General features: G+C 41.1%; 1 protein-coding gene across 12 annotated transcripts in view; it reads left to right on the top strand.

Moving 5' to 3' along the window:
* Positions 1–26,674, top strand: part of DENND1A (DENN domain containing 1A) — a 496,583-nt gene that overhangs the window by 256,788 nt on the left and 213,121 nt on the right. For all 12 annotated transcript variants that reach the window (XM_037036474.1, XM_037036477.1, XM_037036473.1 and 9 more), the window contains 2 exons: positions 4,141–4,251; positions 20,176–20,276. In XM_037036474.1, the coding sequence (XP_036892369.1) occupies positions 4,141–4,251; positions 20,176–20,276 (212 nt within the window). The remainder of the gene's footprint in view (positions 1–4,140; positions 4,252–20,175; positions 20,277–26,674) is intronic.

Below are 26,674 nucleotides of genomic sequence, written 5' to 3'. Positions count from 1 at the left end.
CTCCTGCTTGCCCTCTCCTGTGTACCCTGCACAGGACCTGTAGGAAGATTTTGCTGAAACACATATGTGATTGTCCCATGTCCCCTTAGCAGCTCCCTTAGGACCTGGCCCACCTCCCCTGCCCTAGCACACCCCACTCCCTGTGCTGTCCTCCCTGCCTTCCCCTCTGCCTGGAGTATGCTTCTCCCTCTACCCATTGAGTGAACTCCTGGTAGGAGGCCCAGACCACATATCTTGTCCCCTGACAAATCTTCCCCAGCCTTCTCCTCATATCCATCCAGCAGAGTCGAATCTGCCCTTCTTAGCCTGGACTGTCTGTCGCCTGTATCACAGTACTTTGTACACTGTGTTTCTGGGTCACAGTCCATGTCCATATCCAGACTAAGTGCCTGGAAAATGGAGATCATGTTTAGTTCATCTCTGCCAAGCTCAGCACCCAGGATGGTACTAAACACGTAGTGGGAGTTGGGTGTTTGTTGATTGGCTGGTTATAGAGACAGAAATGTGAAGTTTTAAAGACTCAGTTCCACTAGCAGCAGAGTGCTGGGAGAGTGGCATACTTTGTGTCTTTTATAAATGTAAGCTCACAGTGTGTTCTGGCTGCAGTCCTGACCCAGGACAACCTGTCATGGAAGCCTTCTCTTCTTATTCTCAATTCCTACACTCTGGTCTTCCCCATCTGAGAAATAGTATTGGCCTGGCTGTGAAATGAACAGCTGCTTCTGTGTACAGTCTCTCCTGACTGCCCATTACCCGATGAATAAACTACCTGTTTCTGTACACTTTAGTAAATGTAGCTACAAGTATCTTCGAAAGGCCTTGCCCACACTTCCCAGCTGTTCATCTGACTCTGAATCCCCAGTGTCAATTCTGTTTCTGTGGGCCCTTCACTGTTACTCAGTAATTGACCACTTCACCCACCTCAGACCTAGGTTTTCTGAAGTCAGATGTATGTTTCTCCTAATATACCACTTGTTACTCTTCCAGGATGGTGTGTTTCCTCCTCCACCACTCTGCTTACACCCGAACTACAGAACAGTAGTCTTCTGACAGTGCTTTCTCCACTCCTGGATTTGTTCCTTCATTAAACTGCTAGAATGGGGTACATCATTGTTCCCAAAGGGACCTCAGTCTAGGTACAAAAACATACTTGTAACTGAATCATTGTAAGATGGAGTCAGATTGCCATGGAAACACCAAGGGGAGCTTGAAAATGAGTCCAGAAAGCCTTCCAGGAGGAGGTGACATTTCAGCTGGGTCTGGAAAAGTAAGTGGGTCCTCAAGGAAGAGAACATTCTAGGCAGAGGAAACAGCAGACATAAAGGCCAGGGGTTTGAAACCATAGGGCAGGCCTAAGAAGTTGAGGATTGGTGTGGCTTAAGCTGCTGGGTGCTTTTAAGACACGAGGAAGGAGTCCCCTCTGTCCAAGGGGTTTTCTTCTGAGATGAAGCAGGGTGGGAACTGCAAGTGCCCTCCTGTAGCTGCTTCCAAGGCCCGCTCTGCCCCTAGGTGCTCCCATGGCTGAGTGAGGGTCCCAGGACTGCCACCACTCCCGCCCGCCTAGGCATCGGGGTCCCAGAAAGAAAGGCAGGGGAGGAAGCAGATAAGAAAGACAGCTTCTGTTTAGACACAAATATCTTCGTAATCAGCACAGATGGGCTGAGAAATACCAAAAAAAGTACATGACAGTTTAGAGAGAATTTGGCTAAATGTTACATATTTTTAACATACCTGTGTAGAGTTTTTGGAACAAGCACCTGACTCTCTCAGAACATGATTATTGGACCTGGGGGTTATACCTCGACCAAGTGGTGTTTCTGTTTCATAGATGTTCCCTCCTTCCCCATCCACAAAAGTATCCTTGTGATTTTTTTTTCTCCCACCAAAATAAGGCACAGGATTTGTCTCTGACGCTGTGTCTCCTTATTTGGACGGCAAGCTGTGTAACATATTTCTACCCAGCGTGAAGCTTCTTGGCAGACTCTTGAGGCCACGTTTTGGTGGCTTCAGAGTTATCTTTGGATCTGTCAAAAGTGCTAATGGGCTTTCTGGCCTTCTTTAAGCTCCTCATTTCTATTTTCTTTTTACTTTCATCCTCTCCTAAAAGAAAGATTCATATAATTCATCAGCAGTTAAAGCATTTTACTGAAATGCTCAGCTGAGGGCCTTGTATTTTGTTTGCAAGAGGAGCTCTGCCATGTCACTGTCTCCGAACAAACGCCACCCTGACATCATTAACTCAGCACTCCTCAGTCCGAGGGGCAACGGATAAGCTTGTTAACTAATGTGACTGCCTTTCTCTTTCGTTTTGTTTTGCTTTCCAAGTTTGTTAAGAGCAAGTGGTTGGAGCAAGTTTTGGGTTCAGGAGACCTGATTTTGAAACATGGCCCTTTCCAGCTGGGTGACCTCTGGAAGACTACTTAACCTTCCCGAACCTCAGTTTTCCCATCTGTGAAATAGAGATGATAATGCCTTTCTCAGGGTTTTTGAGAAGATTAGAGAGAAAAGAGGTAAAGTGCCTATTGTCTGAAACATAAGGGTAACTCAGTAAAGAGGATAACAGTAATTTTTAACAGAACATTTTTCTCTTTCTTTAGGCATGCTTTGGTCCTTCTTTGTTGCTATGCTGTGCTTTCTTTTTCCAAGTACAACTTTACCTATTATTTTAGTGGTGCAAAGGAAGAGCACAGGTTTAAAGACAAACCCACCCATGACTGAGTGATGCCTCATCCACCCACTGTCTAACCGTCGTCAGATTCTTCACTTTCTCTGAGCATCCTTGCCCCTCTGTGTGCAGAGGTGATAGTGCCTGTTCCAGGGGTGGTTTCAAGATCAAGTAACACATGTAAACCCTTGTATATTGTGCATGTTTAAAGTACGTAAGTGGGACAGTGTAATGTAAGGGCAAGTGTATGGACTGTGGGGTTGGATCTGAGTCCAAATTCTAATCCACCAGGTAGTTACTGGGTTTCTCCCAGACTGACTTTATCTATATATTGGAAAGAGTAATGCCTCACTGGGTTTTTGTTAATATCACATAAGATTATACATACACTATACCTGGTACAGAACTTGGTAGTTGGTAGGTAGTCAGTGTATAGAGTTGTTGATTCATTCTTTATTTGTAAAGGTCGATGGTTAATCAGGTTCTCCCATCAAACAATAATAAATTGTAAGATAAATGCCTCATTTTATTTTCTACCCATAATATTGTCAAAAAGTACTTGATATTATTTTGCATGTAAAATCCACCTGGTTTACTTGAATTTATGGGTTATAGATGTTTCATTATTATAAATTGCAACCCCTAGCAATACTGTTCCTTTCTTCCCCACCCCCTTCATTTTCAGAGGATTATATTGTGTGGCACTGAAAAGCTGTAACGTTGAAGAAATTAGCATATTCATGTGTATTATTAAAGTCAGGTGGGTATAGAAAGGGTTGCAGAAATGAAACACATTACATTTCTTCTGAAATCTGAGGAGTACCAATCTACAGTACTAATTAAAGGAATGAAGCCCAGGCCACAGACAAAAGCTAGTTAAAACACTGCTTTGTCACAACTTGCTGCTACTTGCCTTTGATTTTTTTTTTCCTTTTTGAGTGAAATACCTGAAATTGTAAATCTTCGAAATGTAAACTGCGGAGGAGGGAACACTGGCAGTGGTGACAGGAGGGGAGCTCGCTGGCCTCTGTGGGTGGGGTCTGTTGGGCAGAACCGGGCTCTGTGCCAGGAGCGCCTCGGTTCCTGGGTGCTTTCTTTTGCTTAGACGTGTGGCACAGGCCCTGGGGTCAGAAGGTCTGAGCTGCAGTCTGCCTTCATGGCTTATCAGACTTTCTGGTCTTGGCGTATCTCTCTGAGCCTCGGTTCCCCTCATTTGTAAGGTTGTAGACTTCCTGTCTTGTTCACCTTCAGGACCTTCTATGAAAAGCAGCACAGTGCTCTCTGAATGACCTCACATGGTAAACTGTAATCACCACACAGGTGTAATTGCTGTAAACTGCTTCGTCTCTAAGGTCTCTTCCAAAGAGGAGAGTATACTTTCTGATTATTTTCTGTTTCTCATGCTTTTATTAGATACTGCTCATAATAAGAACCAACAAAATAAGGCACAAGCCTCCCCTTCTTCTTTCTCCTAGAGAAATCTGACAGAATATTTTGTGGCTGTGGATGTGAACAACATGTTACATCTGTACGCCAGTATGCTCTACGAACGCCGGATACTCATCATTTGCAGCAAACTCAGCACGGTGAGTAGGCAGCCTTGAGACAGCGTTTTAATGATTTTATTTCAATTAAAGGGTGTATTGGAAAGATGAAAGAAAATTTTAGAAAAAGAAATCAGCCACAATCCCCTCAGATAGTAACATGTCATTTTCATTAATTATTCATATTCCTTTACAGTGCCAGTGCACATTTCATTTATTCTCATAGTTTCACAGTTTAGGTTTTCCGTTTGATCCTGTGTTACGAACACTTTGCGTATTTCCACATAAGCTTTCATCTTTGTCATTTTTTACATGTCTATATTATATTGCATTATACTGATGTGTTTAATTTACTAATTCACTAAATTATACTAACTTACTAAATCTTCCTTCTCTTGATGGCCATTTAAGTTGTTCTTAGCTTAATTCTTTAGTAGACAACACTGTAGTGAACATCTTTTGGCTGCTTTTGACTACTCCTGGGTGGAATTGTATGTGTGGGTACACATACACACACACTTCTTGGTCATGTACAGTTGGTACATGTAAAAGCATGCTCATAGCCACATTTGTGTTTTGTGTTTTGTGTTTTAAACCTGTAAAGAACCCACATGATCATCCACAGAGAACTAATGCATTTTGGTATAGTCATATAATAGAATATTGTATCAGTGCGAATGAACACTGTCAGTATGATTAGGTCTCCAATACAGAATTCTGAGTAAAAGAAACTATAAAAGGCCATATGATTTCATTCATATAAAGTTCAGGTAAGAAAAACTGAGTGGCACGTTATTTAGGGACGTATACTAATTACAAGGGGGGCAAAAAAGATATGATTAACACAAATTTTAGGTAGTAGCTTCCTCAGAAAGAGTGAAAAGTTTGTCAACCATTGAGTTAGGTGCTGGGTTTCAGAGTCTCAAAATTTTTTCCCTTTGAAAGTTGTTTATATGGTATACATACTTTTGTATGTACATACACACATATTTCAGAATTTTTGAAAAGTTAAGATACTAGCCTTTTATTGTGAAATTTTACAAGTTTAGAGACAAAGTAATTCTTGTACAAAGGCTAAGAATCAAATTACACAATATTTTGCTGTGACAATTTAGGAACCAAAAGACAAGTCAAGTGTGTCTTGAACCTCTAAAGGAAAATGATTTCAGACGTGAGATTTCTATACTTATCTAATGGAAGCCCTCAGAGGAGAGTGGCAGGAGCCTATGCCACACCTGTGCACGCCCTGCATCTTCCACTCCCCCTTCTCCACTGTGCATGAACTGTCTGTCCTCTCTAGGGCCAACCACACTGCCATCTACCTGACTTCATGCAATGAGTATTTATCATGGCACTGTTGTAGACACTGATGATACAACAGTGAGTAAAATTGGCAAAAATCTCTGTCCTTATTAAGCTTACATTCTATTAGGGAAGACCTTGAATGGCAAGGTAAGTTAAATATACACTATTTGTAGTAGTATTTACAGTGGCCTAATGGTAAGTACTGGAAGTAAAATAAAGCAGAGCATGAGAGTGGATGGGGAGCAGTGAGATGGCAGGAATCTCGATTTTAGATAGATGGCCAAGGAGGGCCTTGTTGAGATGGCAACACTGCAGTGTCCTGCTTGCTACCTTAAGGGAATCCTTCCAGCAGTGAGTTCCTCTTTCCTGCATCATTATGGTTTCTTTACTGGTGCATTTATATGAGCTTGCTAAAATGGTATAGTGTCTCCCAAACTTAACAAAACAAAATTTCCTAGACCTACGTCTCCTTTACACCATTCCTGTTTTCTCTTTTAGGATAGACTTCCTTAAAAGACTTATCTCTATTGACTGTCTATTTCTGTCCCATTCTGTCCTCAGTGTTCTCTGGATTAAGCCACCACCTCTCCACTGAGACAGGTTTTGTTCGGATCACTGATGACCTCACGTCAAGTAAAATTAAAATGAGTTAATACCTGCAAAGCTGTTAGAGTCTGGCATATAGTGTATATGTGTTTATAGTAATACCTATAATAGGAAGTCAAATGTTGTTTAAAATTTAAAATCAAGAATTAATTACTTGGCCCTGACTGGTATGGTTCAGTTAGCTGGGCATCATCCTGTAAAGCCAGTGGTCACCAGTTCAACTCCTGGTTAGGGCTTGTGCCTGGGTGGTGGGCTTGGTCCCTAGTCGGAGTATGAGGGGCTGATTGATGTTTCTCTCTCTCTCTCTCCCCCCCCCTCTTTCCCCCACCTTTCCTTTCTCTCTAAAAATAAATAAATAAAAATCTTTTTTAAAAAAGAAATAGTTACTTAGAAATAAGGAGATAAATACAGTGTGTGATCACTGTGAATGAAGGGTGGGGGCATATGAGATGAACTGCTGCTTTTCAGTATGAGTCTTTCATACTTTTTGTTTTGAGTTTAAGGCTATAAACATGTATTACTTTGACTTTTAAAAAAAGCCATTTTTAAACCAACAGTTGATTCTCAACTGAGTTCTGAACTTCACTGATGGATGATAGAAACCTGGTTGGGAGAAGGGGTTCTCCTTACCTCTCACGTGCAGTCACCAGGATCCTGACCAGTTACGTGCAGTTTCTCTGGGGACAGAGTAGCTGAGCAGGCATCAATTCTAGCCAGGCCTTTGGGCCTTTTCAGTTTCAGAATTTAAAAGTTTTGTAATTGTTGCCCTTTATTTCCTCAGTAGTGGAAAAAGCCTCACTAGTGGCTTTTTATTATCTTTTCGATGAGAGGCAGAGTTCAAAGCCTGCTCTGGCCTGAGCTTTCTGATGACCGTCTCGACGAATCGAGATGTGGTCTGCCATACCCTGACAAACCATGTTTTTCTTAATTTTTTAAAAGATGGAAGCTTAATGCTTCTCAAACCCATTAAGCAGCTGAAAGATCAAAGCTGTTGAACACTCTAGAATGCCATCTTCCATGAGAATGACTGCTTCAATAGGAACAAACCCAGCAATGTTTGGTTCAGAGTCGGGTAATACTTATTTCGGGCTTTCTCGGTCAATAATGTTGTGATAATTCTGTATAAGAAAAATGTAAGTGTTTGTTTTCTTTGCTCAGTTAATGCATATTGATTGTTTTCCTTTATAAATGATAAATAGAGAAGGCTTAACTAAATCTTGTTCTCTAATGTAGATACTTCAGTGTGATTTCTTCTAACACAGAGGCCCATTTTTCTTCCAGATTTTCATAACTTGAGTTTAATTCATATTATTTTTTGGTAACTCTTATGGGTAGCAGATAGGTCTAAAACAAGACCTTTATAGAGATGTATAGAGATGATATGTGATTCCAACAGCAATCCTAGAAGATCAATAATATCCCCATTTTACAGAATGGCCTGTCAGAGAGATGGAGGAGTAACTTGCCCAAGGTCACATCCTAGGTGGGAGTGGGAGGCATACAGATAGGTCAGCATGATGCAGTGTCAGGGAAGGGGGGGCTTTGGCTTCAGACAAGGGAGAGACATCCAGGAATTATGCATATAAAGGAATCTTAGCCCCTTCAAAGTGCTCGCCTAGGGGACCAGGTCATGTTTGTTGGGTGCCACCCTTCAAACTACTGTCAGAATCCTTGTGTGTGGATTGTCACAAGGGCCAGAGACACATTGTTAAGAATATTTATCCCACTGAGAAATTCTGAGAATCCTCATAAAGAGCTGAAAAGATAGTCCGAGCCAATCTGATGGATAAGGATGCTCATTTGAGTAAAGGTAAGTCCTGACTGTATAGTTAGTACAGGACTTTCTTGTGTAGTTTATAAATATTTAGCTCTAAGACTACCAAAGAGGTATGCTGGCAGCATCCACAGACTAAGCATGTAGAACACGTTTATTTAGATGTCTACTCTATTTATAAGGGAAGTGCCTAGTCCTCCCACACACCCCTTTAAAATTCTTTTAAGAGAACCATTTTGAGCCACCTACTATGTGCCAGCACTGTGCTAATCACATTTTTTTCCATTAGCTCTTTCAGCAACCCTAGGAGCTAGTTAGTTTTATTGTCTTTTGGAGACCAGAATGTTGGCACTTGGAAAGTTGATGTGCCTTGTCTAAGGTGACCAGCATAGATAGAATTAAAACTCACTTCACCTGGCCCTAAGCCAGCCCCCTTCATACTACCTCATGCTGCCTCCTTGGTAACTCTCCATGTGTCAGATGTTCCCTTTAACACTTATCCCCAAAGAAATATTCTTGGTATGATTCTGATGACCCTGGATCTGAAATCACAGAAAGAATGTCAGCCTGGTCATTGCCTTTTAATGCACATCTAAGCTTTTTTTCCAATTTAGTGAGCCCTTTGTACGTGCCTGGCTCTACTCTTGGCTCCAGGGAAACAGAAGGCCAATATGTGAATTTCTAATGGACACACTCACTCTGTTAGCCAGAAGCCTGTTTCCTTGAGCGTTGTTTAGATCCAGTGCGCTCGCGCGTGCGCTCGCGCTCGCTCTCTCTCTCTCTCTCTCTCTCTCTCTCTGTGGTGTTGGCCTCCACTGTCTCCCTGCCTCACCTGTGTTGGTCCCTGCAGTGAGCACCGCCTGGGTGCATCCCTGAGGCCTATCTTCCCCACTCAGTGTGGCTGCAGGGTTCACGTACCAGTTCCCATCAGCCCCCTGTGTATCTTGGCCCTAATAGCCCTTACCACAATTTAGGGGTACCAAAAGAAGTTTTGAAAACTGAGAATATCCTAAAGGAACATATATTTGTTTTATTTCGCAGATGCTTTTTAAAACAGGAAAGAAGCCCAGTTTGGTGGTAAGGCCATTACCTAATTCAGGGGTGTCAAACTCATTTTCACCAGGGGCCACATCAGCCTTGCAGTTGCCTTCAGAGGGCCGAGTGTAACTTTAGGACTATAAATGGAGCTACTCCTTAACTAGGGGCAAGGGGCTCAGCACTGCCACTGGGTAGAAACAAGGTGCCAGGCCGGATGAAACAAGATGGAGGGCCGGATTCGGCCCGTGGGCCTTATGTTTGCGACCTATGACCTAATTAATTGAAACTGTACTCCGAAGTATTTGTACGGTAACCATAACTCAGAAAGGAATGGCTACTTTTCTAATAGTACCCCATTTAGGGATGGGTGAAACTAAACTGGTGTCTTTTCCCTGTCAGTTTCTTTCTAACCCATAGCCCCAGAGAGTGTGGGGCTGAAGCAGGCCCTGGACAACGGTAGCCAGGAGAGTGGCGGGAGCTAGTTCTGTCTCCCACTAGTACTCTTAGGCCTGTTCTGAGCACACTCTTCAGTGTTGGTGTTAGGGGGCAGTACCTTCCCAACCTTCCTGTTCCACCCACTCCTACCAAAGCTTCCAGTGTCTGAGCACCACCTCATCACATGACCTAAGAAGGGCCAATTTGTGGACTTGGGAGTTTTTCTGATTTGGCTTCATGTCCACCATTTTCCTGGTGTACTCCACCTGGTCATGACCGTGCCATCCTGTGTAACGCTTTGGCTGCCTGAGTGATGTGTGTAAGCCTTCCTAGCTGTTCTGGACTAGAAATAACTGATCCTGTTGGCCTCTCTGCAGCCCTTGAAGCAGAGATGAGAGTGGCAGCTCAAGAAGGTTTGAAACACTGGACCAGAGCCAGGGCTTCTTTGCCGCACACTCCACTCTGCATGTTCCAGCCGAGGAACAAACTGCATTATTTTGTTTCAAACTGTGCTCAAGGGAAGCCAAGACCTTGTAACTGGAAATTTACCAAACAGAGAATTCTAAGACTAAATTTAGTGTTCTATTTAAAAAATAAAATAAGTTGAACATTTTGTTTGTTCATCTTTTATATGTTAAAAAAGAGAGAGATTAACCTAGTTCACACTAACAACCTAAGAAGAGTATTCAAAGTGAGAAGAAAACTAACCCTTGTGGTGAAGAGGGAAATCCTTACAAAGTGTGATGAAGTGGCATGAAATACAGGCTCTGCAGCCAAACTTCCAAAAAGCATAGCCTCTCTAATCTCCATCACATAAAATTTTATTGTGGCTCAGAGAATATTAAAAACTGTTAGAAATAAATGAATGGAACCTTCATTGGCAGAAAGGAGGAGAAAAGACTGGTATGTTTTATTTATGTGGTTTTTCTCTGGTTTTTAAATGTAAATACAATTAACTGCTTTTGAACTATGTTCTTCATTTAATTATGGGTGCATTGGTTTTCTCTTGTTCATGTTGCGCTATAACTAGAATGAAGAACCTTGAGGTGTTCTAGAGACTGTAATATATAGAATATAAACAGTTTAGTTAGTGATATTTTAAAATCTGCTGTGACCTCCAGAAGCCATAGGTCCCCTGTCAGTCCTTACCTTCCTCTGCTGCCTGTTTCCTCGTTGCTTCAACAAACATCGAGCTTCTTGGACTAGACACAGGATGTGGATTTCTAGTGATTCTCAAATGCTAATCTGTGGGAACCACAGGATGTCTATTTCCTAACGTTCTCCAAATGATTGATACGTAGCCAGATTCAGAAACAGTGATTAGACAGTTCTCTAAGGCAAAACCAGTGTTTATTCTTTCATTGTTTCAGTTTTTATCATTAGATTCATTCTCATTTTGAGACTATATAATGGAGCCTGGTTAAGTTTGTCTAGGAGTCATGAGTACAGACCAACACTGAAAAATTCTTTGTTTTCATATTTTTGGATGGGAAAGCTTTGATTTTGATATTGTCTGCTACAGAACGGGACATGGCTAAATATAATCTATTTAAGCTCTTTAGTAATTTTGGGTGCTGATGTAGTCCACCAGTGTAACTTTGGGTGTGCGGGTATAAATAGACTAGAGAAGTGATGTTTCTTTTTAGCCATTGCATCAAGAAGATGGCAGAGTGGCTTGTTTGTTACTTAGTGTAGTCAATTTGTGAAATAAGTTACATATTCCTTAGGCTATAAAACTCACAGCTTATTTTTATGTGACTGTTATTGATCAAATTCCTACCAAAACAACACTAATGGGTAGTAGGTAATATTCAAGTCACTGACATCTTAATGTACTTGAAAAGCCTTAAATGGGAGGCATCTCTGTGGATTTCATTAAGGAAATTTGAGCATGTGCTATGGGCTAAGTCTGTAAGAACAAGGACTCATTTGTCCTCTGTTTTGTGCAGTCTGAAAAGTTGGTCACTTTGGCGAGCCAAGGTAGCGTGATGTGAGGTTAGACCATGCAGTCAGGGGTCAGTACAGATCTTAGGAAAATTCACATTTACTCTCGTCTGCTAGCTTGATAGCTGTGTAGTCTACCAGCTTGATGACTCAACAGCCCTGCAAATGTTACTTTTCCCAGGATGAAGGACAGCAAGGCTGCGGGAGAGACCACCAGCCTTCAAGTCAGGGTGGTTTTGTTCAGTTCCTACCCTTGTACTTCATCCTCCCTTGTGTTATTCCTGGGCACGTGGCCTTGGGCTACTTACTTGACCTCTCTGAATCTCTCTGCCCTCTTCTGTAAAAATTGGAATAGTATTAAAACCCATGTAAGGGTTGTTGAAAGGATTCAGTGGTCATAGATATGATAGCACATAACCTACTCCTGGGTACATACTAATCATTCAGTAAATGCTGATTCTGAATCTTCCCTTTGAGGGGCAGTAAACCCCTATTTGACTTTCAGAAGCAAAGAGGACAATAGAGAGCCTGGAAGAGTTCTGGAGATGTAATTAGTATAACTGGTGATAGTGGATGGTGAATGAATCCAAGCAACAGAGAATAGTCATGGCAACTTCTATCCACCCACTTCTCATTAGTCACATAGTCATTGACTAAATCTTTGTTTCTTGTTCGGGTCTCCAGAGTCGTCACAGCATAGTGCTAGAACGGCCTTAAGAAGCTGATTTGTTCCCCTGACCCACCATTACCACCTGACTGGCCTCCCAGGGAGGAAGTCTAACAGCTTCTGATTTTCGTCCTTCCAGGCTTTGGTCTAATGTGCCTGTGTGTGTGTCTCTGTCTTTATCTCTTTGTCTGTCTGTCTGTCTATCTATCTCGGAAGCAATCCTAATTCTTGCCCCAGGCAAAATTAATGATTCCTTCTTTATATTCAAACGCATTTGAACTTCTATTAAAACACCTCTTTCATAATGCTTCTGTGTTGAAGTTGATTGTTTGCATTTTGATCTTTCTCTGCCTATTTTAAATTGCTTGAAGGCATGGCATGTGCACAGAGTAGATACTCAGTGATTGTCATATCAATACAGGTCGTAGCCCAGAGGCAGTCTCCTGTGAGCTAAGAGCAGATTCTGGAGCTGGACTCCCTAGGTTCGCATCCTGGCTCTGCCATTAGCTCTGTGCCCCTGCGTGAGGTATGTAATACCTAGGGACCTCAGTTGCCTCATCTGTAAAATAGGAACAATAATGCTGCCTACCATATAGAACTGTGAAGAGTAGATGAATAAAGGATATGTAAAGCACTTAGAACAGTACTTGGCATAAGCAGAATACAACCAGAGACATTGAAATTAAGAACAAACTGACAGTAATCAGAGGGGAGGTGGAAGAGGACAGTGCGGTTAAAAGGGGGAAGGGTTGTCAAGGAACATGTATAAAGGGCACATGAACAAAGCCAAAGGGGCGGTAGGATCAACGGTGGAAGTTGGGGATGGCTGGGGTGGGGCGAAGTGCCGGGGAGGGAAATAAAGATAACTGTACTTGAACAACAATAAAAAAAGAGAGAGAAGAAATCTACAAAAAAAAACAGTGTTTGGCAGATAGTAAATGCCGAGTTAAGTGGTTGTGATGGAGGCTGTACTCAGCTTTAATCTTTCTACGTTTACTGTCACTTTCTAAGGTTTGGTTTGCCCGAGGAAACTTTGCAGCAGAGATTCTTCCCCCACTTTCTGTGCCTTCAAATCTAATAACTCCTACCACCTGAAGGCTCCTTAGTTTCTTCTGTGTATATGGATATTTGACAGGCACCTGACAGGTACTCATGATCCCATGTTTGGTTCTGCTTTGTAATTTTAAAAAATGTGAGTCATTAAAGCAATAGTATAAATTAGCCAAGCATAAGTTATGATCTTAGAATATTTTCAAAAATATATAAATACCCACTTATACCAGACTTGAGGTGGCAAATAGATTTCTTGTTCCGAGCCCACTTGGATCCACTGACAATGGTTATGTGTTCAGAGGGCCCCTCAGGCCACGTCCTGATACCACAATTGGTTTGTAACATCGCCTTGGCCCAGGATGTAGGAGCGGTGGAACCTGGCTGCCCCTGCATTTAAGTGACCCCAGTTTCTGTTTTTTTCTTCATCTTAAAAAAAAGTCTTGCCCTGGCCAGGTAGCTCAGTCAGCTATAGCATCATCCCAATAAGCCAGGATTGCAGATAGGATTTTTTGATCAGGGCACATACAAAAACCAATTGATGAATGCATCAGTAAGTGGGACAACAAATCTGTCTTTCTCTCCCTCTCTTTCCCTCTTTCTCCTCTCTCCTTCTCTCTCTCTCTCTCTCTCTCTCTCTCTCCCCTTCTCTTTCTCTCTCTCTCTCTCTCTCTCTCTCTGTCACTCTCACTCTCTCTCTCTCTTTCTCAAATCAGTTTGGAAAAAAAAAGTCTGCACTCTCCTCACTCATGGTACTAAGAACTTATTGACACTGTAGTTTCCCATACTATTGTTTCTGCCTCTGCTTTGGTAGCTAAGGCTTTTTTCAGGCTGTTTCAGTTGCTTTGATGTTTTGAAGTGTCAAATCTCAGCATGAAAGCTTCTTTTTCTGGTTAATAACTTACCCTAATTATTCTAGCTAGTCGGGGTGAGGGGCGGAGAAGTGATTGAGTAGGCAGGTGATTGGCTGAGAAAGCTTCCTCTTGACTGGATGATCTTGCTGTTAGTGGAAGGCATTCGACTGGACTCCCATGTTGGTATGTTGGTTTTTGGGGGTGATTTTTTTCCTTACCTATCTCCAGAGGTTAGTGGAGAAGTGAGATGTACGGTGAGTTCCACTCTACCTAAAGCGCGCGTGCGTGCATGCGCACACACACACACACACACCACTTGAAGAAAGACTGCCCATCCCCCACAACCAAAAATAAAAATAAAGAAGCATTACATTTCAACTTCTAAGAAAAGCAGGAGATTCTTTGCTCTTTTCCTTCTTTCTACTCACATGTTCAGCTTCTGCCTAGTCTAGCTGAAGTTCTTTCATCCCGAGGCTAAGTTGCCTGTTTAAGTATCTTAGTTTCTTAAAAGCAAGCTTTACCCTCACTAAATGTAGTAAGCACAGTGTGAACATAGCTGAACCATTTATAATTAAAGGTTTTCTGATACCCTTAGAAGGGTTCAATAGGTTAACTTCCAGAGTCCCTACAGATATTACTTAAAATCCATTGCCGATCATCTAGTGGATTTTACATATGAGAATAATTAAAAATCAAAATCAAACAAAACCCCACAACACTACTTAATCATGGCATCATTTATTTCCTAATAACTACAAAGATGGTTTATAATTAAATAAAAATCTAGTTCTACAATTGAGAAAGCTACAAGACATTTTCTATGACTCTTCTACATAGGATGATTCTTGCTTGAAGTGAATGGACTTAACTGACCTATCTTTAAAGATAGTAATCTGTTATTCTTCCTATGCTGTTTGTTTTATCAATTTCCTGATGTTTGGATTCAGAGAAGAAATCCCAAATTCTTTAACTCAATGCTGAAGCAGATGTCAGTTTGCTATTTCAACATCCTGAGTTCTAGGATGTGAATGACTGTGACCATCTGATTTTTCTTCTGTGAGCTTTTAGAATTTGGAATCTCAATACCTTTTAGAAATTTACAGCTTCTAGTTGTAATCTATTAAGCAATTGAAATTTATTAAGTGTCTGGTAATCTTGCTTACCATTCCTCATGATGTTAAGCTGGAGGCATTCTAGCATTCCCCAAACATTTACTCAGCACCTGTTCTGTGTCAAGCATAGTAAGAGATAAGCAGAGTAATCGAATGTGTGCTCTGTCCTTGAGGAGCTCACATCTTTATTCTCATGTCCCTGGTCTCCTACCATCATCTGCCTCTGAGCTCTCAGAGGGTCAGGAGCCAAGCTCAGGGAGACTGTGCTCTCCACAGCCAGGTATTGGAGACAGGAGGGCCTGAGAAGTGCTGGTGCCTAGATAGCATATAAATTCCAGGGGGCCCTATAGCTGCAGAGATGAGAAAGCAAGACCAGCTTTCAGACATACCCTGTTTTTCTTATATTTAGTCAGATGGGGAGCTGGGGCAGAGGAGGTGCATATTTCACATCAAAGGACAGCAATTCCTCTAGGTCCTAAGTTGTCAAAGCTGGAAGAGGGCAGAGGGATCATGTAGGCCAACCTCTTGTTTTCCATAGAGGGGAAATTGAGACCCAGGAGAGGAAGTGGCTTGCTCAGATCAAAAAAGGGAATTAGTGGAAACTCTATGCAAGTATGTAAAAGGGAACTAGACAGAAACCCAGGCTTTCAAATAGGTGTACCAAATTGAGATGTAAACCTTTCACTTCGACAATCGTTACTTCATAGTCTAGAATTTCCTGTGGATTAAAGGCACTACAACACCTTAGTTAAATGTAACTAATCCCCAGGAAATTGTCAGATCTGTGTTTATTCAAAAAAATGATTGTTTTCTGTTTAATTGGTATTTTTGCCCTAGATATTTTGTTCATCTAACACCAAGGCAAATGCATGTCTACATAATTTGGTCGTGCTAATAGGGACAGTACCTCAGCTAGTTCAAAATCCTCAGCACAGTTTATGGGCACAGGGTAGGCACTCACAACATTTTCTGAGTTAATTTACGCATTGTGGACACGCAGTGCACCTGGGGGTGAGTCCCAGGTCTGTCACCAGCTGTGTGGCTGTGGGCAAGTTATTTCACCTCTGAGATCGTTTCCTTATCTGGGAAATGTGACGATGAGGCTGTATGTATGTAAACACACACACACCCCTTCAAAATAACACTTTGTAAAATTCTAAACCCCCAATGTGGTGCCTGGCACATACACTGTTGGGATTCTTTTTTTTTTAAGGGTGGGATTCTTACTTTTATTCCATGTTAAATTTCAGAGCTACCTCTGGGATCTAAGACTGTGATAATCTGGGTATTGTCTCTGAGAAATGCCTTAAAATAAAACAAAAATGTCTTTGTGATTTTTCTCAGCTCTATCATTGATCAGTTCTCATTCATGTCCTATCCCACTCCCTTCTCCCTTTCTCTCCCTTTGCCTCAAAGAAAACTAATGAAGCCATATAGAAAGCTCCAAGATAGAAGTGACCTTGTGCATCTTTAATTGAGGACAGAATTTGCTGAAAGAGCGTCCAAAAACCCACCAGTGGTTTACTTTACAATCTGTGTCCTGGCTAGACTGGCTGTTGGCTGTATAATTTGTCTAGTTTTGTCTGGAGTCTTAGACTATTCAGCTGCTTCAGGGCAAAATCTTTTGGGGTGTCATTAAATGGGATTGATAATTGGCTTCTGATGAATATTCATTGTGACTAATGACTTTGGGCAAATCTTACACATACTATCTTTCTATTCTCCCACTGAGTGAGATTTTGATAGGATCATGTTCCTCAACTTACACTTCAATTAAATATTCACAATGTCTTTTTTGTTTACTACAACCTAAATGTATATTTTCATTACTTTTAAATTTTGTATTCTCTAAGAAATGAGCATAGGCCTTTAGGATCCTTATTTTTAAAAATAGGGCTGGTTTTAGATTTATTTTTCAAATAAGTAGCTAATGATAATTTACAGGACATAATATGGTATTCCTGATTAAGTATAGGGTATATCATAAGACTTTTCTTGTGGTCGAATTAGCCACTGTTTCTAAGTAACAATGTACATTGTTTGTGCTATTTAGTATTTGGTTAAAAAGCCCAACAATTCCCTTTTTGTTTGTTTGCTTTCTTAATCAAGTGGGTAAAAGTATTTTACTCCAATTGCAGAGACTTGGCCCTTAGAAAATCCCCAATGAAAATGATTACCAAATACCTTAAACATTTATTTTTTTATGAGCAATAAGAAATTTTAAAATCTTGGCATTCAGCTCTGTAGGGTTTTTTTGAGGTTAAGGGAACAAGAGAAAAAATTGGAGATAAGATCTGTGTCACTTTATCATTTGAAATAGGATTTAGACTCAAACCAGTTTAAGCTTAAAAGAGGCAAGTAATCAAGTTCTGTCTCGGCCAGGAACATACTGTTGAATGCCTTCTTCAAAGGGGGTTACAGATGAATTCATGTGATCATACCTTACATTTGTAGGACACTTTATAAAGTGCTTTTATTTATTTGTTGTGTCGTAGGCATATTATTGAATGGATGACTGAATGAGTTCATTAACTTAGTTTTCCAAGAAGTGACATATCTTGTGTCTTAGCTTGCCGTTATTGTTTGGAATTTGAGTCATATATCCCGCTCAGTGAGACTCATGAAAATAATTGGTCCGATAATGTTCAAAGCCAAGCCACTATTTTTATATTGCAAATATATTTTAAGTAGAATTATTTTTATTTATTCAAGAAACATTGCATTAGCGCATACGCACACACATATATATGTGTGTATGTATGTATGTATATATATACACACACACACTGAGAGCATGAAGAAGAAAAGAGAGATGGTCTTCTTTCTGGACTTCTTTCTGGACTTTACAAGGAGAGGACAAATATGCAGGCAGCTGTAGCCCCATTACTGATGGGGGGTATGCCGAGGTAAGCCATGGAAGGGACTAGCACTTGCACAGAGACCTGAGGTAGGAGGAGTTTGCTATGGGCGCAGATCTGGGCCAGTTCAGGGAACAGGTAGAAAGAGAGAAGGGGGGAGAGGAGTACATACCTTCTTCTAAGTCTGCAAGTGCTTTATCCTAAGAATACACTTGGAGAAGGCAGCAAAGACTATGGCTGGAGATGCTCCTCTCCAGGTAGACTGGGAATTGGTGGAGACATGCCTATTCCAGAAGTGTGCCAAAGACTTCCAAGTAGGATTTTCTGGGACTGGACCTGCACTTCAGTAAGAGTACTTTGGCAGCTAAAGGATGGGCAGAAAGAGCTGGGACTCAAGGCCAGTTTCACACTGCAGCCAGACTTCAGGGTAGAGTTGGTTCATTTTCCATCCATTCAACACCAGCAAACATTTCTCATCTCTTCTATACCTGAAGAGATTAGTCATGTATAATATGACAGATAGCCTCCTTTATAAGGAAACATTTTAAAATGGGTTGAGAGTAGTGGATTAAACCTACAAGCCTTGGTGGTGTTGCTGGGAACAGCTCTAGAGAGTTTGCTAGAGAATCAGCTCCTGTTCGTGACAGGTACCTGATTTGAAGAACAGGGTCTGGAGGGAAAAGGGGTCGGGCAAGTAGTGGGCCTGGATTTAATACACAGCTCTCACAACTGTGATACATCAGCAGCATGTCCAATTTAAAGCTGTTCATGTTACACTAACCTCTGGGATTCTTTTAACTGGGCCTTGGCATGTCATTCTTTCGCCACGTAAATGTCCTTCTGTCAGCAAAGGCCAGTTAACAGCTTCCAAAAGAAGCAAAGTCCTCCTGGGAACAGGCTTCCCAGGAACCAAAGAAACAAGACAGAAAGAAACATGTGTTGTTGGCTTTTGTCACTTCATAACCAATCCCCCAAGGTGTTGCTTTTTTTCTTTTTTCACTGTATTGAATTTTGTAGCAGTTTTATTCCATTTATCTTTGTTTCCCAAAATTTTAATTATATCAGATATTGATTGTATGATGTGTCTAGCTCTTAAGGAAAAAAGGAACATGAAATAGGAGCATGTCCAAAAAATAGGGAGAGGAAGTATTAGTCAGCTAAGAGTGCTGGGGCAATTGATTAACTATATGGAAAAAATAATTTCTTACCTCAGTCCTTAAATGTAAATGCATTCCAGATGGATTAAAGCAAAATGCTGGGGAAAGATCTGGGGGACTTTCGTAGCATAAAAGCAGTGGACATTATCATGAAGGAAAATATTTGTCTGTGTAATTATTTAAATCTCTTCACCTGAAAAATTCAAAAAAATAAGGATAAAGTTTTGTTTTTAAACATTGCATAGGATTAGTGTCCTTTGCATATCTACTCTTTGCTTATAAATCAATTTTTAAAATATTGTCATTAGAAAAAGTGGCCTACAACTAAGGAGCAGACCTAAGAAGTATCGTCCGGAAACATGTGACAAGATGTTCAACCTCAGTCATGATAAGAGGAATTTTAAAAAATCAAGTTAGATACAATTTTAAAGCTACTAACTTGACTGCAGTTCTTAGTGCTGGCAAGGCACAAGGGGACATTGCAGTACACGGCTGGGCTGGTGTAAAGACCCTCCATCCTTCCTCTGTTTACTGTATAAATGCATTTATTATGTTTATATTACTATAGTTATTAAGCGCCTTAAATATTTATAACCTTTGTCTCAGAATTCTACATCTAGGAGCCAGCTATAAAAAGTACTGACCTGATCTGATTACATAACTTAATGGTAGAAGAGTGGTTAAATGTAGTATGGGAAATTTATTGAGTGGTATTAAAAGACATGTTTCTTAAGAATATTTAAAGATGTGGGAAAATGCCAGCAAATAATGTTAACTTAAAGAAAGAGGAGCATACTTATAAACAAAAAGAGCAAATGAAGACTGTAGTTATAATAATCCTGATTTTATTAGAGAAGGAAATACAAGTGCATATGTATGTAATACCTCAAAATATTAAATTATTTTCAGATGGTGAAGATTTTTGTTTTCTTTTATCCCTTTTTCCATTTTCTAAGTTATCGATTGTCATGTGCATTAGCTTCATAATTAGGAAAAAATAGATTTTTTTGAAAAGCAACCTCTTACTAAATTTGGATTAGGATGATTAAATTAACTTACTTTAAATACATTGAGAAGTATGTATTTAATTCTATTTCTGAACTCCAATAGGACAGTGTCTCCTCATTTGACTGTTAGCTCTGACCTCTGCTTTGCTTCTCCTGCAGCTGACTGCCTGCATCCACGGGTCCGCCGCCATGCTCTACCCCATGTTCTGGCAGCACGTCTACATCCCCGTCCTGCCGCCGCACCTGCTGGATTACTGCTGGTACGGCCGCCGCTTCCGCCGTCCTCTGCTTTCCTCTCAGAGCTGGCAGGGAACGTTAAGGCTGTAGCTGGTAATGCAGTTGGGGACTCTACATGAGAAATACTAACTTCAAAATGATATGTGTTTTAAACCACATGATGGCACATATATGTCATTGGCATTCTTAAGAGTTAAAGTGCATAGATAACACTTTTCCCATTTCTCAGTTCGGGGAAACCAAAGCACCAAGTAGTTGTGTGATTTTTTTTTCCTAAGACAAATTAGAAACTAATGACAAGAACAGTTGAGACCCTCAAGATCTTCAAGTTTCAGCCATGTGCTGGCACGTTCTGTAAGACTTGCTCTCAACTGTGGTTTGGGAGCACAAGCCAGACTTCAAAACCCTCAAGTTTTTTTATAGGAATTTCAGTTTGTTGAACTGTATTTTAGTGGAAGGAAGGCAAGCAAACAGGCAGGCAGGCAGGCGTAAGAGTCAGCGGTACCACCTTGGACAAGTCACTTGGCTTAAGACCTTGCTTCCTCATCTGCACAATGCAGTTGTCGTATACATAATTATATAAAGATGAAATGGTGTAACAGATGAAAGGGCACCATGCAGAAAAGCAGGCTCATGATAAGCGCTCAAGAGTATTTCTGCAGAAGCACTGTCGTCATCACGCTCTGGCTTCAGTAGATCACCAGAAAGACAGGTTGGGATCCATTTTCCTTCCGAACAATTTCTTTCTCTAGTGTAATGTGATTAAAGACATTGTCTCCAGACAGCTCAGAACTATACATATACAGGAAAAGGCACTACGTGCCAGAAGTTGACAGCTTCAGGAGAAGGAGACCCATTTGAGGGGCCACTGTTCTGTCACTTAAGAACAGATGATTCAGGACCCTTACAGTTGGTTCAGAGTGAGTGAGTTCAGGTCAGTCATACTTTTTGCTGAGTTCTCCAACCCAGTTTGCAAACCTGCCACTGAAAAGGTTCACCAAGGTAACCAGGTTGACCTGGGAGCTTAAAGGTATTCTTCAGTAGCCCTAATCTGAATGTTGGGCTCACCCTCACCCCAAGAAGCCATGGGTACAGCAAAGGTATAGCTAGCTCAAGGCTGCCAAGTGAAAATCAGCGACCCTCTCAAGGGCCTAGCACCAAGTGAATCAGCTCATTTCTGTACTGTGTATCTTTCTTATTAAGGTGGCTCTTTTCTTAAAAAACATATTTTACTGATTATGCTATTACAGTTGTCCCAATTTTCCCCCCTTCGTCCTTCTCTGCTTGGTACCCCCATTCCCTCCAGCAGTTCCCTCCTTAGTTCATGTCCATGGGTGTGCATATAAGTTCTTTGGCCTCTCCATTTCCTGTACTGTTCTTAACATCCCCCTGTCTATTTTGTACCTCCTTTTCATCCACGCCTTTTTCCACCTCTTATACAAGATTAAGGGGCTGTTCCTCTGCTCAGGCTTGCTGCTCCTGTTGAGCATTCAAACCAGTTATCAGTTACTTCCCCTGTTGTGTATCTCAAAGGAAAGGCCAATGTTTGCTCTCCAGTAGCGTTGTTGTTGCTGTTTGAACAAAAGATTGGTGGGCTGGGCATAGACAGACATAGAAGAGGGAGGAGGCCAGGACAGTGAGGGGGTAAAGAAAAAACAAAATAGAAACTCAAGGAAGGCAGAGGAGAGACAGCGAGAAAAATAGAAAAGGTAAAACGGAATATATGTCTCCCAAGATAGACGCACACAGCGGCAGCACCCAGTCCTCTTGCCACGCCCCCCCCCGACATACGACACCCTCACAGGCACAGACACAGGTCCCTTGGCCACCACACCCATCTGAGGGGCCCCACACAGAAGGATACTCATGACCCCCTACACACTTCATGCAGGCATGTGCTCTAAGGGAAACCTTAAGGTTCTTGATGGGAGAGACTCGCCTATGTGTCTTGATGTTGTACAGGTAGGAACGCCCAGGGGTTCCTGTGTGCAGGGATTGGTAATAGTACAACTTGAGCTTTCTGTTACTTGGAAAGTTTTGGTTGCTCAATTGTCATCTAGGCTAAAACCAGCAGCTTACATTCCCAGAACAGTGGAGAGGAAAATGCTGTGTCAGCACCATCAGCAATCACGGCAGCTGCCAGTGGTGAAGGTCCCCTAGGCCCCAGTTACTGGGCCATCTCCTTCACATCTGGAATCAGAAACCCTGTAAGGCAGGTATCATTGACTCCATTTCACAGACTGGTAAACCAAGGCCCAAGAGGTTTTCGTAACTTGCCCATAAGATTTATGTACTGTATGAGTCCATTTTTATAAAAATAAACCAAAAGTATGTGTATATATAATGGAAAAATTAAATATGTTTACACACTCATCTGCAGAAATCTAGGAAGAAATGCACCAAAATGTTAACAGTGATCTGTGATGGGGAGGAGGGAGAGGAATTCCTTATGATTTTTGTTTTATTTTCAATCCTTTCCGTTATTTCAGTGAAGACAGTGTGGTTATAATAATTGAAAAGTTTTACTTTTAAAAAAAGTCATTGTTTTTTCCAGCTGCCATCTCAGGCCCCAGTCTTCCTTTCTTGTTTGCTTAGGGGATTTATCAGCTTTTACTCTTGCCTGTGGCAGCTGATCTGAGATCCTCCTTTCAGTTCCCTCTCTTACTCTAGTGATGTCCAGAACTTTGTCACCAACCTGGCCAAGAACAGTGATCCTGGCGAGTCTGACTTAGAAGGGAAGACTTGCCAAGGAAGCTGCTAAGCCCTTGTCACCCCAAACTTCCACTCCAGAAAATCAAAGTTAAGGCTTGTATTTTTCTGAGCCAGAGTGAGTTTTGTGATTATGTTCCATCTTGGACGTTTCTTTTTGTGTGATAGTGTTTCTCTCTTGGTCTCTTGTTTCCCTGAAAGAACTTTCTGACATTTGACTGAAGGATGATTACAGACCAGTGGGGATTGGTACCTGTTTATTAACCACAAGATGCAAGAATGATGAAATAAAAAACTCCAAGAGAAAAAAACATCCTCCTTTAAGGCTTGATTTGATCACCTTCAGCCTGCTACCACTGCTTTTGGTCAGAAACTACAAATGTCATGAAATTTGAGTCAATGCTAATAACTTGATTCTATTGTGCTCAGTGACTTTCACCACATTGAGTTTAATCCTTGGTGGTAAGAGCCAGCAGGGATAACTAGCATTTTAAGTAAAGTGCTAGGAGCCTGAAACATGTAAATTTGAAGGAGGTTTGTGCCTCTGCAGATGATTTAAATGTTAAGTATGTCCCCATGCAGGGGATACACGAAATGGAATCTGAAAACTATTATCTCCTGTAGAAATGAACTCTCAATTTACTCACTGCACGGGAAGGGCAGATTCTAGTCATTTTCACTGCCAGCAGGTGCCCTTTCTATGCATAATAGATTTCACAAGTGTAATTAACACATGAGGACCACTGCTGCCAGTTTTTCTTCAGGTACAGGCTGCTAGGAGTTTTCAGGACAACAGTAAAGAGTAGGCTGTAAGAGCTTTTTACATTGCACTTGAAGATGAGGTATTCATTGACTTCAGGACAAAGATGTGTTAAATGAGGCTGAGCTCAGACCCTGGTATCATAGGTCATGGTCCTTGAGCTCAGAGACCCTAAGAGCTGTAATGCAGCCTTTGGTAGAACAGAGGCCAGAAGAGCAAAGCTCCAAAATGCAGTGAATAAATGGAAACTGTGATGCTGAAAACCCTACAATTATGTGGAAGACTCTAATTGCACCTTCACAAATACAACAACCAATTATCTGAGTTTAATTAGAGCTACAATCACAAATTTTAATTATCCGAATAAATCAGTTTAGCACAAATGGTCTGCCCTAAATATTTCCTAACTTAATATTTCCAAATTCCTTCCCATTTTTGAAGAGGATAGTAGAGAAAGCGCCTGGGCTTTGGGTTCAGACAGACCTATGTTCACATCTCAGTTTCATCTGTCATTAGCTGTGTCACCATTAAAAATCTATTTTACCCCTCTGATCTGCCCTTTCTTTTCCTGTAAAATGGGTTTAAGTTACCTACTTTGAAGGGCAACTTTAGGAATTAGAGATATTGTTATCAAGTGACAGTCAGTAAGTAGCAGTTACTCTTATCATGGTTGTTATAAACATCGGACATGGGTTTTGGTTTCCAGAGGGTTTAACTCACATCAGACATTCTTGCTTCTGTAGTCTGTGAGCTCAGGGAAAAACTTTATAATTCATCTTCTCTTTTTACTCCTCAGATTGTTTTTATTTTGATTTTTTTATTTAACTTGAGTTATTGTATGGTTGTTTTCATTTGCAGCTGTGGCATAAGAATGAAAAGAAAAGAAACAAAAGCAGATGGCAGAGAAAACGAAAGGAGTAAGACATTTCCAGCCCTTATGAATATTTAAAAACATGTGCTGCTGGTTCCTTTCTACTTTAGATCTGTGCTTTTCTCTTAACTTTGAAATTGAAAATGAGAATGTTGCCTACCTTGGCTGATGGCAGTCCTGACCTTGGCCAGTGTTGGCAGAGCCTTCCCATCTCTGGGACGAAAGGATTGACTTGCTGATGAGAATCAGCATTCCCTCTCATTATACTGACCACCATCTACTGAGTCCACTGTATGTCAAGCTCTTTATAAACATTATTGCAAATCTTCAAAATCACACTGCAAGGCAAATTTATTAGCTCCATTGTGTAGATTAGGGTATTGATGCTCAGAAAGGTTAGTGACTTACCCACCGTCACACAGCTAAGAAGTGGTAGAGCCTGCTCTTGCAATCCAGTGCAATCTGATATTAAAGCTTTTCCTAGTAACACTCCAAAGCATGAGCAAAGAAGCTATACCCATCACCAAGATTTTTATGGAAAAATTCTGCTTCTAGGCTTCTTGATGACTTGCTAATTGTAAACTTATGTTATCATTGATTAATTATTCATTCATTCAGCAGATATTTATAGAGCACTTACTATGTACGAGGCACTGTGCTAATTAAATGTTGCTAATAAAAGGTCCCAGTAGAAGCCATATGGTATTTCCCATGTAAATTCCTTTTTCTTATTTATTCAGAAGCCATCCTAAATAAGGACCACAACTCCATTCCCAAATTGAATTGCGTGTTTGGGTTATTTTGGACACTTGTTAACACACCTTTGTGATAAAATATTTTCATATCAGATCAAGACAAGTAAGTTTGTGTGTTTTCCCAAAGAATAGCCAGGTGAAGAGCCAAGTTAGTTGCTAACTCCTGATGCTCGCTGAGGGCCCAGTTGAATGGAAAAGTTAAATCAGAGATGCACGATTAAGGTTTGGAATTTGCTTTCCTGACATTTGTTTCTGGGTGACTCTGGAAGCCATTCTTTCTCTCAGAATGGGCAGACTTTGAATCTCTGTGAGAGATACTGGTTGTAGGTCTTTATCTGTGGTGCTTGTGGATTTCTGAGCCAATCACTCCATGCGGCATCATGTATTCCATCTGGGGTTTTTAGCAAACATTCCGAAATGTGCCTGATCTCAGGGCGCACAGTCCACGTGGGTGATAGGGCATCACTAGATGCAGCTGTGAAGTGACATCTGGATGATCAGAGCTGCCTCCATTCTAATCTTTATCTTCACTGATGCCATGAAATTTTGCAAAGGGAATAAACTGATGCTAAAGGAAGTAGTATTGTTGATATTCTTGGTGGCAGAAACAGAAGTTAATGAAATGTGGTAGAAACCAGAAAACCTGGCTTTGGTTCTGGCTTCTCCATATACTAGCTTTGAGGTCACTGAACCTAATTTCTCTTTTGTCAAACTTGAATAGTAATTACTACTGACACAAAACAGGTTCTCCATTAATAGAAGGCACTATTTTGGTTATTAATGACTATATATGACTCCCAAAATCCTGTTGAAATTCACAACACCAAGGCAGGGGACTTTGGATGGAAGTAGATGAAGTAGACAGGTGTGGCTGACATTCTCTTACCTAACTCCGAGCTATGCAAGTTTTGTTAAATATTGAGTTCCAACAAGTAAGCAAAAAAACTGTGTATCATTTCCACTTTGCAGCAAGTATTTTATGAGTGCCTACTAAGTCCCTGGCATTGGGCATAGGAAGGTCGGAGCTTATAGTGGTTCTGGATTTGAGAAAACATCACTTCACAAAAGAACACAAGTGTCCAGGCAAGAATGAGAGAACAGAAATTTTTTTTTAAACTAAGAAGGAGCCAGAGATTGTTGGAACAAGGAGCTCGTGCAAGAGGCAGGAGAGGGGGAGGACCTGGGTTTCTGCTTCAGGCAGAAGAAGGAAAGGGGGATGTGGTGGGCCTGATGCGTAGGAAGTGCACAAACATTGTGTGTTTGTCAGATGAAAGGAAACTATAGATTTCCAGGCGAATTCCTAAGTAAGATTTGGCTGAATTTGAC

Source organism: Sturnira hondurensis, unplaced genomic scaffold, assembly GCF_014824575.4.
Source record: "Sturnira hondurensis isolate 20B ecotype Veracruz unplaced genomic scaffold, ASM1482457v3 Scaffold0022908, whole genome shotgun sequence".
NCBI classification, from domain to species: Eukaryota; Metazoa; Chordata; class Mammalia; order Chiroptera; family Phyllostomidae; genus Sturnira; species Sturnira hondurensis.
Note: the sequence above shows the minus strand (reverse complement) of the source record. Positions and strands in the feature narration are given on the sequence as shown.